General features: G+C 36.6%; 1 protein-coding gene across 9 annotated transcripts in view; it reads right to left on the bottom strand.

The window, feature by feature from the left end:
- The window catches only part of LOC6558379 (poly(rC)-binding protein 3), a 66,019-nt gene that overhangs the window by 16,469 nt on the left and 32,084 nt on the right, over positions 1-17,466 (bottom strand). For 8 of the 9 annotated variants that reach the window (XM_032743455.2, XM_032743456.2, XM_032743451.2 and 5 more), the window contains one exon: positions 7,503-8,143. In XM_032743455.2, the coding sequence (XP_032599346.1) occupies positions 7,503-7,601 (99 nt within the window). In that variant the 5' untranslated portion in view covers positions 7,602-8,143. Of the gene's footprint in view, positions 1-7,502; positions 8,144-17,466 lie in introns of those variants that run through there. The other variant, XM_043215699.1, reaches the window with a different exon arrangement.

Raw genomic sequence — 17,466 nt, 5'->3', positions numbered from 1 at the left:
CGCACACTTGCAACAACAGAAAAATGCAGTGCAACAAACGTGCAGCATGATTTATTAAAAGGGTACGAAGTGTGCAAAAGTTTGCAGGTGAAGGGGGACTCTGCAGTGGACCAACGCATTGAACACACATGTGTGCAGCAGCACCAGCAGCAGCAGCAGTTCGTGCAACAAGCGGCACACATATGTCGTGTACCAGCGCCCATCGCGTCCCCCCTCCCCGCCCCCCTCTCCCTCCACTGACACGAACATTTGTCACATTGCATTTTCCAACATTTTGTTGCAAAGTTTTTCTTGGGTGACTGAAACGGTTTCCATAAATGGTTCTCACGGTTTGGCAATCTTTTTTTTCATACATTTTTTTTTTATTTTGCTGTTACATGCATTGCATTTATTTGGGCTTTTTCGTAGTATTATTTTGTATTCGAGAATTTTCAACGCCGTCGCATTAACACAAAGATACTAAGGCAAAAAATAAAAGAAGTAAAAAATCCAACAGTTTCCACCAACGCAGCAGCCGCTGAAAATTGCACGCTCAGCATGAGTTTTTTTGTATTTTTTATTTTTGTGTTGTGTTGTCTGCGCTAAGCTGCCACCAATTCGTCTTCTTCTTCTTCGTGCCGGTGGTCTACTAACATCAAAAATGTGTGTGCAAGTGTGTGTGTGTGGTTCTCTTTGTTTCTTTTGTTGCGGCACAATTAGCACCGTCCATTCTGTGGACCTCTTAATGCGTTTTACTCTTGTTCCCGTTGTTGTTGTTGATAATTCTTCTTCTAAGTTATTATAGTGTTTTTTATTTTGCAGTTTGTTGTAGTTGTTGTTGTTGTTGTTGTTTTATGTTCGTTGACCACATGCTTTGCGAGTTGGTCGTGTGATAAATGGGCTATCAAAATGTTGCGCTCGCTTGAGAATATTAGACAATCTGTTCAAGTTTTCTACGTTTGTCTGCCCCCCTAAAGCCGCAGATTTTTAATGTGCTGATAATTAGACGGTGTCTCTGGCAGGTGACCAAAGTTTAGTCAGTTGTTTAGAAATGTGTTTTGGCAAACTAAATAGCACAGTTAGATCGTTAAGAGACATTTCAGAGAAATGCCCAAGAAGAGCGATCTGAAAGCGATTCTTAAAGCTTTTTAACTCTATGACTACATATAACATACCTCCGGGAAATCTCTGAGCAGGCTTAGCTGTGAATAATTTATTTTACTATACAGGTTCAGAGATTTGCCAATCTCCTCTCTATTATTCAATTTTCACCTTTCTTTTCACTAATTTATTACAATTGTAAACCTTTGATTTTTCTGCATTTCCCAATTCCTCCTAGCAATAAATCTTCAATCGTTATAAATGTGAATACCTCCAAGCAGTGTTATACCCTTATTTTAAATTAATATTTTATTATTCATTTCTAATTTTATATTATTTAATTTATACACTTTTATTTTAATTTTAACGTAAAGACTCAATTTATATTGTTTTTACCCTTTTTTAAATTTGTGTACGGTTATTAGTCTAAATTAAATAATTTAGTATGTAATTATTATGCATTAAACTTTTTTGAAGTGATATTTATTTTCAAGCAATTCAAAAGAAATAAATTTCAAATTCATAAACACATCATGTGGATATTCTCCCACAAATGATCAAATTTGCACGCTTTCTCCATAAATTTCTGTCAGATTCGGATTTTGACAATACATTTCACCTTGCCACTAATGATACCTTGAAATTATGAACAATACCCATTTAATTAGAAATATAAATACAAACTGACAGCAGAATAAACTCAGCTGCCAATATTCAGGTTTATTCGCCAAGGACAAAATTAGTAAGCATTTTCAGCTTAGATTAAACTGGCGCCTTCCAAAGATTTATTTATTCTTAATCATACATATACACATATAGTATACATATGTAAATATAATATCATATTCAGTCTAATCGGACTACTGTGCTTTAAATCTTTTCTAAAAGCATTCGATTAACTGATGAGTTTTTCTACAAAATACCAAACATTCCGATCCTAATTTTAAGATTTGCGCTTGTGGATTGTGGTCCAAAAGGGAAAGTAATATTCGGTCTTCCATCATGTTTCTTTAGTATTGTTTGCCATAGTTGGTTTTCAATTGTTTGCAGTTTTGTGTGAAAGTCAACGCAAGGCGTCAAATGAGTCAAGCCGATGTTGAACGCAAAGTTGTGACGCAAGTAATTAATTAACGACAAAACTAACCGAAAGAAAACCCAGTCAAGCGTCAACGTGAATTTTATAATTCAGTATAATATCTTTTGTTGCACGCTGCGTAGCTACTTGCGTCACATTTCAATAATCCAGTAGGCAAGAATTGAATTTCAATTTTCCAGCATATTTACTGAATAAATATTAGATTTTGAATTCGATGTATGCCTTTGCCAAATGGACAAACTGCGCTCCTTCAGGAAAAACTAACTAACAAAAACTAGCACTTATTGAAGCTGTTAAAAACGGACCAATCTTAAGTTAAGATTTTTGACTTAAAGATCATAGGTTAATAAAATAAAAATGATCGCAATTAGAAATTGGAAATACCCATTGAGCCCGTTGTCTTTCTTTGATATTTTGAATAACAGGAACTAGAATTAAAAATCAAAATCGTAAAATACAGCTATATGAAAATAACTCAGATTAAAAGAACATTCTGATTAACTTTATGTCAGTAAAAACCGGAATTCGATAGAGTTGATTAATTTACAGTTTTGATTAAATGAGTAAATATTTTAACTACATTAAGAGGAGGGGAGCCTAAGCGGACCTTGAAATAATAAGCTAATTCAAAGTAGAGTACAGAAAAGCTGTTGTAAGAAAAAGATCAACAAATCTAGAGAGATAAATCAATATAGATTGGCCACCGCTGGATATAACAATGATTTACAATTGTTTTAGCAAAGTACACTATTCTAGCTTGGAGCTTAGTAAACGTCAAACAATTCATTATTTTATTTTTAAGTTGAGTTTCAGGTGGGACTCGTTCAAACAAAAGCTCATTTGTGAATATTTCAAAGATGATGACAACGATCTAGCCTTGGATTTAACTTATGAATAAATAATTAAAAAATGTGTGCATTAAGCACAAGTTTAATGAAATTGTAGAAAATCGGAATTTAATGAACTGAAGACTGAAGACCAATGAAAATTAGTAACTATTTCAAATATTTTATTGAATAAATTTCCGGAATTGTCTCAAATATATGCTGCAACATGTAGTCGACTACGACTCTACTGTACTAGATAATATAAAGCGCAAAAAACCTGCCTGCACCTTTTGGGTTGTTTAGGCTTTGGTATTTTGCCTTCTTCGGCTAAGTTTCGTTGTCGCATTTGTTTTTTGGCTGTTTGCTGTTTGCTGTTGGTTTTGCCTGTTGGCAGCCAGACGTAAATTGCATAGGAACACTAGCCAAAAGTGGGTTGCACTCTCGCAGAGAATTATCGAGTATTTTGCAATTGTCCGATGTCTGTCTGCGTATCTGTGCTGCTGCTTTTGTTTCTGTTTTTGAATCATGCATTTTTAATTAGTGAAATTGGCATAGAGCAGTGGAATACGGCATCTGAATGCGAATTTTGTGGTCGGTGCGCCATACTTGACAGCCGCTTGTCTAATTATAATTAACTGATTTATTTATGCACTCTAAATGAAATGTTGTTCATACCGACAGACAGTTCTATATGAAAACACTGTGTAATTTACTTTGCTTTACTTAAGCAATCGTGAGAACAGCTTTATGGCACAATAAATTTGCACCTATTTCTGTTATGTTTTCTGAACTTAAAAGTCTGTTAACGAAACATATATGAATAAATATGTTTAGAGAATGCATTGCATATTATTTAAAGTTGAAATATTTATGTACAATTATTGCACATATTGCTTGTGATTGTATTTGTGCTTGTTAAATAGACAATTACTTCGAAAAGAGCCGGGCAGTCAACTAATGAATGATGATTTATTAAAATGAATGTGCTTAAAACGAGTTTAATTATTCATTGTGAGTTGACATGTTCATTTCTATTGAGTAACTTGAGACCTACCTCAACTCTTGTTGGCAAACAACATATATTATTTCAACCCGATACATCATTAATGCTCTTTATACTTATATATACAAACAGGTTTGTTAAAATACTCTGGCCAAATTTTCTTATTTGCCCATTATGAATTCGTGACAAGTTTAGGAAACCCATTTATGCCCATATCATTAATAATCTCATCTCCACCATATAAGCAGTTTATTCCGAATGTTTATCCTGAAAGGGTCGCAGATATTGCTAGAGTTATAAACAGATATACTCGTACACAGACAATTACGTTCGTTGCATGCTCAATTACACAAGTCAACACGGATGTTGCTTGTGTAAATTCAACGCTGTATGCTCAAAGCTCTTGTCAATTGAAAATTTACTTTATTTCCACTCAGGTTTGCTTTTCTTTTTTTTCTTTTTTTTTTTTTTTTGTTTTTGTTATTTGCCAGTTGATTTGCACTGCGCTAAAAATATATTTACATATTTTGCACATGTGTGTGTGGATTTGTGGATTTGTCAACTTGGCCAACAGCAGACAACGATGGTGGCGGCAGCTCATAAATCACGCTAATCTATAACTATCGATCAAGAGAGCAATACACACATGGAGATGGGTGGCAGGCACAAGGGGCAAAGGGGCAAAGAGGCAAGTCGGCGCTTTTCAAAGCGCCTTGAGAATTTATTGCCTGAATCCTTGTGCAGAGCAGCGTAAATAAAATCAAAATCGAAAAGCACAAAACGTATGTAATGCGAAATGTGCAAAAACACTTGTATGTATATATTTACATATTTGCACACTTAATTTTAGTTTTTGGCGCTGCTATTTAGCTGGGGCCGAGAAGTGTGCAATTATTCACGGATACTGTCGTTGATCGAACCTCCGACAATCCCCCACTACCCCCCAACCCAAAGAAATGCCGTCTGTCTGTTGCTATTTTTGTTATAAATTGTCTGCAAATTTTTTCGTTTTTTTTTTGTATATTTTTTTTTTTTGCAATTTTGCCAATTTTCAACTACACATCATGTAATGTGTAGATCTCTGTATCTCGCTCTCTCTTTCTCTCCCTCTCCCTCTCTCTCTTTCTTGGCGCCCTGCGTTGCTCTGTCGGCTTATCTGCGACGGGTGTTGCACCTGTCGCTGCCTTTCAGTGCAACACACATAAGTTGGCAACAACAGCAGCAGCCAATAACATGCTCGTACTTATATTTAAATCAAAGACAGGTCACACTCTTCAAATGCGCAATTTGCACTCAAGAGTCGTCGTCGCCACAAATCGGATTTTAAGTAATGGGAAGCGAGATTAACGACACGAGATTACCCCACATTGGGCTGAGCTGGCACCGCCGACAGCTCAGAGTCACCAGACAGCTTTTGAATGCTGTCTCTTTTTACCCATTGCAGCTAATTCTGCGCAAATAGTTGTTTTAAGCAACTATGCTTAAATAAATAAGCAGGTATTTAAGCGCGGATTTGTGCTTAAAGCTATGGATTTTAATTTTCGAGAAATTTGACACATGGCTATCAGATATATGTCTTATTAATGTCAGCTGAGTTTATTATGGCTGATAGATCTTAAAAAGCTTCCAGTCAGCATCAAATCTAATTGATTATTTTTAGCTACAAATAAATTTACATTTATCTCTGACTGCAAAATGTGTAATTCATAAAACTGTTTTCTATTACATTATTTTGCCGTCAATTTGAATTATATTGAATTGTTTTATTGAATACATATTGCAGTTAAGTTCATTTAAATTATTTGCATTTCCCACTAACTCAACAAAAAGTGCAGTAAATTAATATACAGCTAATTAATAATATTCCTCAAATATTAATGTTTTTTATTACATATCTCAATAGCATTAATTACATATTTCCATCTGTATTTGAGATTCAATATAGTTAATTATGCATGATGAGTGTTTTGTACTATCTTTATTTTTGTATTCCTCCAACTGGTAGAAATGTTTAAAATATACATAAATATCCTTGTGTGTGTGTGTGTGTGTGTATCTTGAAATATCCACATATGTTTCGGCACTGATGAGCTGCGGTTTTTATGTTTATGCCAGTTACTGGTGCGTTTCTGTTTTTATTGCTCATATTTGCGAGCTGTAATGATTATTTAATAGCCAATGCATGCTTTGCATTTTATGACTTTAAATATTATATTTTTGGTTTTTGCTTATTTACATATATTGAGCTGTACAGTAATTTCCTTCTTTTTTCGGTTCTGTCTGTTTTTCTTCAGTTCGCAACAACGCGTGAAGTGTGGCGTGTTTAATTTTAATTTACATAAAAAATGCACGCATTCATTTTTAATATTAATTACTTTTTTACCGGGCAACCTTTTATGTTATATCTGGCTCTCTCTCTCTTTCTCCCATACTGTATTACATTTTATTGATAAGGAATGGTTTGGGAAAATTCCCATTAATATTTAAAATGACATAATTCGATGGCAAGCATTACGGCTTACACGTTTAATACAGGTGGGCTTCAAAATTTACATTTTACATTTCACAAAGAGCCCCAAAGCTAAGAAGTTCTCAAACAAATTGTGTCTCTATTTGGGCGTGGGGCTGGCCGGAGGGCGTCTGGTGCTTAAACTGATTGGCAAGCCTGCAAGACTCGACTGTGAAAACAACATTAGTCTGTCCTCAGTTAGGCAGTGTGTCTGTATTTACTTTTAAAGCTCCCAACTCACTTAAGAGCCTCACTTGCGCCTCACTTGAGATTATTATAAACGAAATTTAAACATCTCAAGTCCTACGTAATAATAAATAAATATTTAACATACACTCATAAAAAAAATCGCCAAAAAATGCGAAATTCCCTAAATATTATAAAGTATTTCTTGTTTTTGTACAAAATAATTACTAAATATACGAAAAAAAAAATGTTCTTAAAAACAGAAAGCCGTTATTCCTATTATTTATTATTATTATTCTGAGAAATATAGTTTTTAATAATAGAAAATGTTTCTGAAAAGTAGAAATGCAATCCAAGAATGCTCTCACGACTCTTATGTTAGCTCAATTGAGATTCAATTAACTCACAGGTTTGAATTACCGTTAAAGCTTACGTTTTTCTCATGTGTCTATAAAAGTTTCCTTTTTTCCTGTGTAAAAAATTCTCAAAATCCCAAAAGGCATATAATATAAAAATAATAAATATTTAACAATTTATATTGGTAACAGTTTCCTGTCTTGTTTACATATATGTATGTCATAAAAAAAAAACTCCGAAGATCAAGAAACCGACGAAAAATTGCCCTAGCTAATATTATTCACACAGCTGACTGGACGGGCGCTAAGAATCTCCCACAATGGGATTTCAAATGTGTCGGAGAATACATATACACAAAAAAAAAACAACTACTTGAAATTCTGCGAAAAACATGATTAAATTACAGTGAAATATATAAATTATGTTGACGGGCAGGTGACTTACCTTTCCTTGCATAATCAGCCTTATTGTGAGTGTCACCGATGGATCCTCGAGTTTGATGGGCGCACCGCTCGCACTGCCGCTTGTGTTATTGTCCTCCATTTTCTTTATGTTTTGTTTGACTTTTGTCTTTTTATATGAATATGCTGTTCAGCAAAATGTTGACCGATTTAGCGGTCGATTTGTTCTCTTTTTTCCTACTACTTGTCTTTTAGCTGCAATTTGATGGCTTATGTTGTAAATATACTTGTTTGTAGAGTATATTGTACATGTATGATTAAAATATAATGCACACAGACATCGATTCGAGTTTTTGGCTAATACATATATATTTGTATGTCTTTCTTGTGTATTTATTGTGATTGCTTAATCTCTGTTCAAATTAAATTGGTGGTGTCTTTTACTAATCGTACTACGTTTACTTTGTTGGCTTAAGCTCGCTGCGTTCTTTTCAAATCTTCGTCTCTTGTGGTTTGTCTTGATTATTGTTTTAGGTTTTTTTTATTTTTATTTATTTCAAAAATGCAACATATAATCACTGCTATATAGATTTTGCATTAAATTATTAGTATTGTATGATTAGTAATATTATTTTAATGTTGAGCGAAAATACTGTTGCTTAGCGGTAGTATTTAGTTGTTGCACTGCAAAGAGACAAAGAGAAACGGAATTCATAAATTATTTGTAAGCATTTGGAATCTGTGACTGTTTCATATACACATATTTTGAAATTAGGTAATTTATTTTGTAAGATTCGCGCAATGCATTTAATCAAATTGCCGCTCAGTCCACTTAAGTTGAGTTGAGTCGAGTCGAGTCAACTTGCCAGGCATTTTTCTGGCTTCCGGCATTTTGCTCACCGAGTAATCCCAACAGCAACAGCAGTAACAACAACAACAACAAAAGTCTCGTGAGCGTTGTTGTAATTTTGATATGAAATTTTGTTTTGCTGTTTTTTTTTTTTGTTGCTCGGAACACAACTTTGAAACTGCGCCAAGTTTTTATATGCATATTCCACAGTGCGGATGGGACAAACAAGAGTACACATACATACACACACACACATACAGATACATAAACACACATACAGATACATACACACACATGCATGTGAATATAGTATCGATGGTTTTCCCCTTGCCGCCGCGAAGGCATTTCTTACGCTTGAAATCACATCATGTGCAATTTAGTACAGATATAAAACATATACACATTACACACAACAACACACAATGTTATTTCAGTTTATTTTTTTTCTTGCTTCGCTTTTTTTTTAAATATTATTTTTTTATTTATTCGCTTACTTTTTCCGTGTAAGCAAAGCAAATTCCCAGCATAACTTTACATGCAGACTTCGCATATGATTCTGAATGTTTGCCGCTGGCAGAGACAGCAGCAGCGAAAACATTTCCCCAAGGAGCTTCTGGGGGCTGCGGGTTCTGGTTCAAGGGGGAGGCAATGCTCCAAAATATTTGCACAGGCCAACGCGATGGCTGCTACAGCAGCGACTTGCTCAGCTGATGTTGTCGTTGTCGTTGTTGCTTATGAAATTATGCACACTAATTCCCCATGTAACGGCAACTCAGCCTAGAGATAGAATAAAGTCTATACACACACACACACACACACAGCTTGTCGCGAAACTTATGCGGGTCGCAACTGTAAAAAGCATTAGCGTATAAATAAATGCGCATAATTTGGCTGCCCGCGTGCACTTTACTTTGACATGACTGCTACTCGACTCCTCCAACTGCAACAACAACAACAACAACAACAACAACTACAACTACAACAACAAGGGAGTCAATGATAGCCAGAGCCAACAGGCAGTCCCAGCAACAGCTGCCACGCCCAATTATTTACATGAATATTTCCATGTTTCTGTACAAATATGCAAATCGGCAACGCTGTCCAGGTGTGACAATAACTAGTGCCCCAGCTTGCGGCACTTTCAGCAACAAGACAACGAGACAAATGCCAGCCAAACAATTTTTAGTTGATTCCCTACTTTAAAGACGGAGCTTAAAATAAAAACATAATTATTCAATCAACCGGAATTAAATTGCATTGCTTTTTTTAACAATTAACATTTATTGATTGCATCGAAATATTAATATATATCTAGCAATGGAAATATTTACATCGTTTAAACTCTGTATTTCAGTAATCTTTGTGTGGCAAGTAAGACAAGCTCACAATTAATTTTAAGTCAGCTGGCTTTGTTAATTCAACACAAAGGTGCCCGATGAATGCAAAGTCTGCTGGACGCCATGCCACAAACTTTAAAACAACTTTTGCTGGCAAGGATATCAGAATTCCAAGTTATTTTTTGTCTTTGCAGCTTCTTCAAGAGATCATTTGCTGGACAATATAATTTTTGGGCGTACTTCTCAGCCCAGACATTCATATTGTATTCCTCCGTGGCCTCACCTGCTGGAAAGCACATACACATTTAATATGCTCCCCTTGTTCGGCTGGGTAGGTATTCATAATTTATTCTGCACCATATACAGAGAACATTCATCTTCTTCATTCAAGAAAAACTTGAGTCAACTTTTTGGCAGAATGTCACAACTTTGTGAATTCATCATAAGGCCAGGCCAATGCCAGATCCAGTTCCAGTTCCAGTTGCAATCACAAATAAAGCAAATTACGAATGTCAAACTAAACCAATTGCTTGCATATTTCACATTTGAACTTACATTTTTGCCCATAGAATGCTGGCGTACAATCCATAAAAATGTGAATTGCGGCACAGGTATGACAATTGTTTGAAATGAAAAAGAAATACCCAAAGAGATGGTTTGATTTCGACTCATACACTCGGAAAAAAGTCACCCTATAGTTTAATAAAACGCCATACTTTTCGCCAATTACCTATTATTCAGAAAGTACACTTCTTAAATGTATTGCATTTTGTAAAAGATTTTTTCTAAAAATTCTAATTTACTTTATCACTTTTAAAAATGTTTTAATGTACCCGAATTTTGTTGATTTACGGCAAGCCTACAAAATGTTAGAAATATTTTCCTAATATCTTGAAAATATTTTCAAAATAATATTAGGGTGATTTTCATTTTGGGGAGCTTTACTAATTTTTAGGTCGATTTTTTTCTGAGTGTAGTCAGGGTCAGAGAATCAGAGTCAGAGCACACACTGTACACGTCTAAATATCAAGCCCTGGGAGTAGTGTGAACCGGAGGTGGCATTGAGGCAGCACACACAACACATGACCAGAATACGCCAAAGACGGACGACAGCCAGCCAGCCCAGCCCAGCCTGAAGCTGTCGCCAGGGGGTTGCCTGCTGTGAATTTGTGTGGCAAGACTGCGCCACAGACCACAGCTGGCAGCAGACAGGCAGACAGGCAGATAGACGGACAGACGGATGGACAGAGGCAGACAGTCAGTGGGAAGGGCAATGAAATAATAAGTTCCGTTACATGCATTGTAAATTGTTTGCATTGCATGCCGAGCGAAACGTTGCCAAGAAGAAGACATCGCCGCATTGGAATCGACTCCAACTCCAACTCCAGCTTCGACTCTGACTCTGCAAAGCTCCTGCTGCAGATTCATTATCAATCATACGCAGTGTATGCGGCGGTTGCACTTGGCAACAGCTCGCTCTTAATGACTTTTCTTGGTGGTGGCAAACTTTAAAAGGCATACGCACAGTCGTAACTAGTTTTCTTTTAATTAACTCGCATCTAAATGCCAACTCTGTCTGGCAACCGGTTTGCTTTCTAATTTCTTTAGCTTTCCACACACAATTGTTTGAGCAGTGTGTATAAGTGTTTGTGTGTGAGTGAGTGTGTGTGTGTGTGCCAATTCTCTAATTTCCTGGCAATGGGAAAAACAGTGCCACAAATCACCAAGATATATAATGAAAGAGCTGCTCTGTTTTATTTTTTTGTTTCTTTGGCAATTTCTTTTCTCATCAAGATGGCAAGCAAAACTGCATTCTGTACGGAAATTTATGACATTTTTCTTAGAGCGAGGATAATTAAAAATGTTTAACGAAGCGGGATTTAAATTTAAAATAATTTCTTACAATCTGACAAAAATATCGATAGGTAAACTTTCTCATAGGTGGCAGCAGCTTTAGTTTATTCAATTGTAAGCACAACTTTTCCTCTAGAGTTTTATTATGTTATGCTTATCTCAGAGTCTCCTAATAAAGTTGTGGCACTTTCAAAAACTGTTGCCCGCTTTGTGGCGCACAACATTGTGTTTTATCATAATTTGGCTTGCCAACAGTTGTTGCCATTTGATATTGCACCTTTTGTATAGGCTGCTGTTTGTTGTTGCCACAAATTGTCTAGGCCCACAAGATGAAGAAAAGAAAATACAATTGAATTTTTTTCGGTCTCCAAAACGAAAAAAAGAAACTCATGAAGCGGCACAATAAATACTAAATGCTGTACGTGCCACACACACACACGGGGTCATATACACGATGCTGTGGACTAGCTGGATGGCTGGCTGGATGAACGGTTGAATGGTTGGATGGATGGATGGATAGAGAAACGACGCCATCTCTGCCTTAAAAATGCTGTCATGCGTTGAGAGACTTTTGTTGACGGCAGCGTTGACTTTATACGTCAATTTTCGTCGTAGTCACACATAGAGAGCAAGAGACGTGCGGAGTTTTTCCCGCTTTTGGCAGGAGGAGGTTAGGAAAAACAAACATCAAGTGCAGACGATTACGGCCACAGTTGGCGGCCCTGTTTTCGGGTGGTGGTTGTTGCTTTCACTCTGAACCAAAATGCCATTTTCTAGTCAGCAGCACAACAACACTCTCGTGTCAAGTTGTCGTCTGCAAACCACCACCACCATTGCCACATCCACCACTACTTCCACCAGCACCGCCAAACGCCTCCATTATCATCATCAGCAGCAAAGTAAAACTGAAATCTCGAGTCAGGTGTTGGCTTCTGCGGAGCCAACCAGCCTCATCGTTTCTCACACATTACACTGTTCTTGTGTCGAGTGCTAGGAGTGAAATAAAAAATGAAAGTGCTGCCAAGTTATTTAATGAGCAAGTCGGCGATTTAGGGCTTAGTAGCAGACTAACATTTAGCAATGCGTGCTTAAAAATATGAGTATCAAGTACACAATATCAAGAAAGTGTCTTGACGGAGAACAAAACTCATCCTTATCCATTTATTTTGGAAAACAGTGTGCTTTATTATTATTGTCTAATATTACTGTTTTTTCCTTTTTAAATCCTGTGCCTGTCATATAATTTTAAATTTGTCGGAGTGTCTAACAACTTCCCACAGATATGAAGTAGTCATATCCGAGCATTTTTAGACTGAGCTCAAGACTTATGTTTATATTGTTAATGACAAATTTGATGCCATTGAAAAAAACAAAAATAATAAAAAGAAATCAAGAAAAACATTATTTAATTTACTTTTTCCCTGCACGAAATTTTAAACTCTTCTTTAAATGCAAGAGTCGATCCTAAAAAGTATTTATCTATATCTATGTATATTTTGGATTGGATTACTATGACGGCAAGCTCTCAACAAAAAGTCGATGAAGTTGATTTAACAAACTTTCCTGGTTTCTCTTATATACACATATGATTTTTAATTATAGCAAGCGTTTGATAGCAAGATGCAAAGAACAACTTTAATTAACGTCTGTCAGCGTGTTCAACCTTAAGCAACACAAACAACGCAGTGTTTTTTCATCTTCTTTCTTAAGAAAAGCATTAACCTTTAGAATTTTTGGTTAAGTTAAGTGTGAGTGTCTCTCTGTGTGTGGCATTTCACAGAAACACAATCAGTCAGATTGTTTAGTATACTACTCAACATGTGAGCGAGAAATGCTCATTAACTTTTCTTTAATTGCCCAAAAGGAAAATAGATGCAACTTTGGAGCCACTTTTCGCTTTGTTATTTGCTGTAAAGCACATGAAAGAAATATGTGAATGGTAAAGTTATGCAGTCAATGAAACTTCTTAGTGAACTCATCAAGTGCCAATAAACAAAAGTTGAGTGTTAAATATATATGGGAAAGCAGCAAAGAGTTTTAGCAAAAGTTTTACACATTTGTAGACTTTAAACTAAATAAATCATATTAAAAGCTCACTTGAAGATATTATACATTATTACAATTGGGACTCATTGAGACTTTTACTTAAACCAACCACACAAATTGAGTACAGTTCTAGGTAAAAGTTGTATGATGGGCATTAATATATATATATACATATATATATATACATAGACATTTTTTTTCAAGGATTAATTATGCACATGTGCGACTCAGACTCAGTTGGCTGGCTGCTGTGTGTTTTCCTGAGTGGGTAATTTTCATAAGCCAAACAGGCGACACCTGACACATTTGCAGCTGCCACTGGACCAGAGCACAGTTTGCTGCCCGGGAACGGCGGGGGCGGAGGCGGGGGCAGGGGTCGAAGGGAAAACTCATTAAAGTGCATAATTGCGACCGCACACACGCAGAGAAGCGAAGAGAAGAGAAGAGAACAAGAACTTTATGCACATAATAATATTAATATTAATAACATAAAATACTTGACTGCAAACCCAAAAATAGTCAACGACCAGCATTCCTCGGACTGATGAATGTCCCTGGGCCGCACTTAATAACATTTGGGCAGATTTTATAGCCGAGCCGTTTTGCCGTGCACATAATTTGATTTATGTTTGCCTTGGCACTTTAAGGGGTCCACAAAGCTTACATATTTTGTTGCTGGTTGGGGGCGGGTTGAAACCTGAATCAAACTTCCGCCCAACGGCAGTAGTAATGAAAAATAAAGCAGCGTTTTAAGAACTTATCGTATTACAGCACTTGAAAGAAGGCAACTGCCAACAACCAAATTTGTTATGCTTGAAAGCCAACAATGCTTGGCTTTAACTCAATGCGAATTAAAGCTCTGACACAGGAGCTATTGCAATGTAATTTATTCTATTATTTTATTATATAAAATAAATAAATAAGTCGGATATCCCTAGGCTGAAGATGCTTGCCATATCTTAGCATAACAGCTGTATATAGCAATCTGACATGCAATCAATTATTGACATTAAACTAGGTAGCCCCAAAACATTAATTAATTGGCAGTTAGTTGTTGACTTTTGTGTGGGCTCGAAACCAAAATTTAATTGCAATGCAAATACAATCAAAACTTTACACAATTCATGAAGTCCTCTCAGATAAGGCGTTGTTGGTCTTCGACCCCATTTCCGCCGTCCCCCAACGCTATCCCTAGCAAAACGCAAATGTTGCAGAAATATTTAATTATGCACACATTCATACAAAGTGGGAATTAGGGGCTGCTTACACAATAACTGCTGTTGCTGAAACAATAGGCATGTGCCCAAAATTATAGTATACTTATGTGGGCAACAGCAACAACAGCAAAAGGAGCAGAAGGGCTGAAACTTGAACACACCTCAACACAAACACACCCACACACACACACAAACATCCGCATACTCGCACACACACACACACACAAGTGCAGATTGCCATATTAATTTTATGTCAAATAAGTGAAACGCAATTAAACGCACATGTCAGCTTGTGGCAAATGGCCAATAACCGAAATAGGGCCTCACTTCATGTGCGAGAATGAGAAATGCAGACAGAGACTTGGAGATTTTGAGTGAGAGACAGAGGCGGGAGAGAGGGAGAGAGAGAGAGAGAGAGAGAGAGAGATAGGCTGCACAGCCTCCCTAGCAGCCCAGCAGCAATCAATACAAACAGAGCTGAAGCCTACACTCGATTCATTTCTACAACAAATAAACTATAACAATAGCAACTAAGCCCTCGTGCGAGTGTGTGTGTGGGTGTGGCAACCTATTCAGACAAATTGCACAAAATCCCTTAATATGATGACCTATTAAAATTATGTTCGCTGCTCGCGACAATGGCAACAAAAGCGAAACTATAACGGCATCCTCCTCGCTCCTCCAGCCTCCCACTTTGAGAGGGAGTGACAACTCTGAATCGTAGCAGACTGGCCTGGCTTTGTGTGTGTAATAACCGAAATAAATATATATGTATAAACAATATTTTTCTCTATTCTTGTGTGTGTGTGTGTGCGCCGAAATTGCCTATTACATATTACTATACAGTTATATATAGACTCTGAGAGCACTGAAATTTTGGTGGACCATGCACGGGGCAAGGCGAATAGATTGAAAGTTGCTTTAGTCGATAACCACCACAAAGCCAATATGAGTCTCGACTCTCGCCATCATCATTGATTGGGTTGGGCAACATAATTCTCAACGATGATGAAGCAATTATTATGCGCTTGTGGCAGTTGGATCTTCTGTACTTATTGCTAATGGCAAGCATTACGCAGAAAAAACAAATATTAAACAAGTGAGAATGCTGTAGCCGTGAGTCAGCTCGACTTCGATAATACCCTGCCACCCAGCAGTTAAATCAATTTTACCAACTTCCCTTTAAAAGTATTGCGAGGAATTACTCTCATTTCGTAAAGCCGATATAGGTACTAAAGAATAAAAATAATACGAAGGCAGCGCATTTATTTACTCACTAGACCGAACTGAAATCAGCGGGTTGAAACATTCGCATTCACACATAAGTGTAACGAATACAATATCAATAATATATCAAGCTGCCTTTTCTATTGTGTCTTATATTACTATCTGACATCGATATGAATCGATATTTGCGAAACGTTCCTCAGTTATCGAGGAAATGGAGTGAATTTGATAAGCAAATGGTTTACAAGAATTTATATTTTTATAATCTCTGAGATGACATGACTATATCCACTTGGCTGTTCATACTGATTGAGAATTTTATACTTTTACATTAAACTCCTTGTACCCATTTGTAAGTAGAATAATTAAATCTGCCTGAAATCTAGGTAGTTAATAGTTTTACTATCATTATTATTGGCATACCTGCGACCTACTTTTCTATCTATTGTGCCCCCTTATGAACCTATAGCTCCTCCATTCGAATGCGAGAATCTTTATTGGGTTGAGGGCTTCTGTGTCTGTGAAGCTCGTAACATGCATCCCTACTAAATGGCTACTTTTATATTTTATTTATTGATGCAGCCAAGACGACAAGCGATTCCAGAGACTTTGGCTGCTTTGCTGTATCGATATGCTTAGTGTTCAAAATGAACTGAAATATTTGCATGACTTTGATTGCTTTGCTGTAGTTTGTAGTTTCGGCTATTTTGATGAGGATTCGTTCATTGTCCTTTGTGGCTGGATAAAAGCGATAACCCCGCATAAAAAACAGCCATAGAATAGTCGCCACAAAGGGAAATCAAGACAACCAGCAGCATCTGCAGAGTTGCAGTGTCAGAAATGGTCCCAAATGAGAGTCATTGCTTTCTCTATCTGCATATCTTCATGCTCAGCCAGACTGACATGTAAATGCACAATAAAGCAGAAGGATTAAGGATTATAACACAGCACAAGAGAGCGAGAGAGAGAGAGAGAGAGAGAGAGGGAGAGGGAGACAATACAAACATGTCACAACTGGCATAGACAATGCAATGAACACACAGAAGATGACACAGAAGAGATGGCAAACAAACCAACAAAAAAGTGACAAAATGTTGGCACAGGTTTTCCATTCCATTCTATTTCATTCTTTTATGTTCACATCTATGTCACATTTCATATGATGACGTGGACATTTAATGCCCTGAATAGATGACACACACACACACACACACAGAGATACACATGTGTGTGTGTGTATTAAAGGATGATTATGATGATGCCATAGCCAGAGGACAAACTATGCAAAATATTTTGATGCCTAAATGTCACAGGCACAAAAAACATGAAGTGACATTTAATTAGAAAACTCACAAAAGTCATCTGATGACCAAGGCAACCATCCAAATGAGGTTCATACGTTTGAGCATGTGCTCTTGTAGTCTCTTCAATTTGCAACTTATTTAATGAATTATGTATCTATATATTTGTATGGAT

This window comes from Drosophila grimshawi, unplaced genomic scaffold, assembly GCF_018153295.1.
Source record: "Drosophila grimshawi isolate 15287-2541.00 unplaced genomic scaffold, ASM1815329v1 contig_44, whole genome shotgun sequence".
In the NCBI taxonomy this organism is placed as follows: domain Eukaryota; kingdom Metazoa; phylum Arthropoda; class Insecta; order Diptera; family Drosophilidae; genus Drosophila; species Drosophila grimshawi.
Note: the sequence above shows the minus strand (reverse complement) of the source record. Positions and strands in the feature narration are given on the sequence as shown.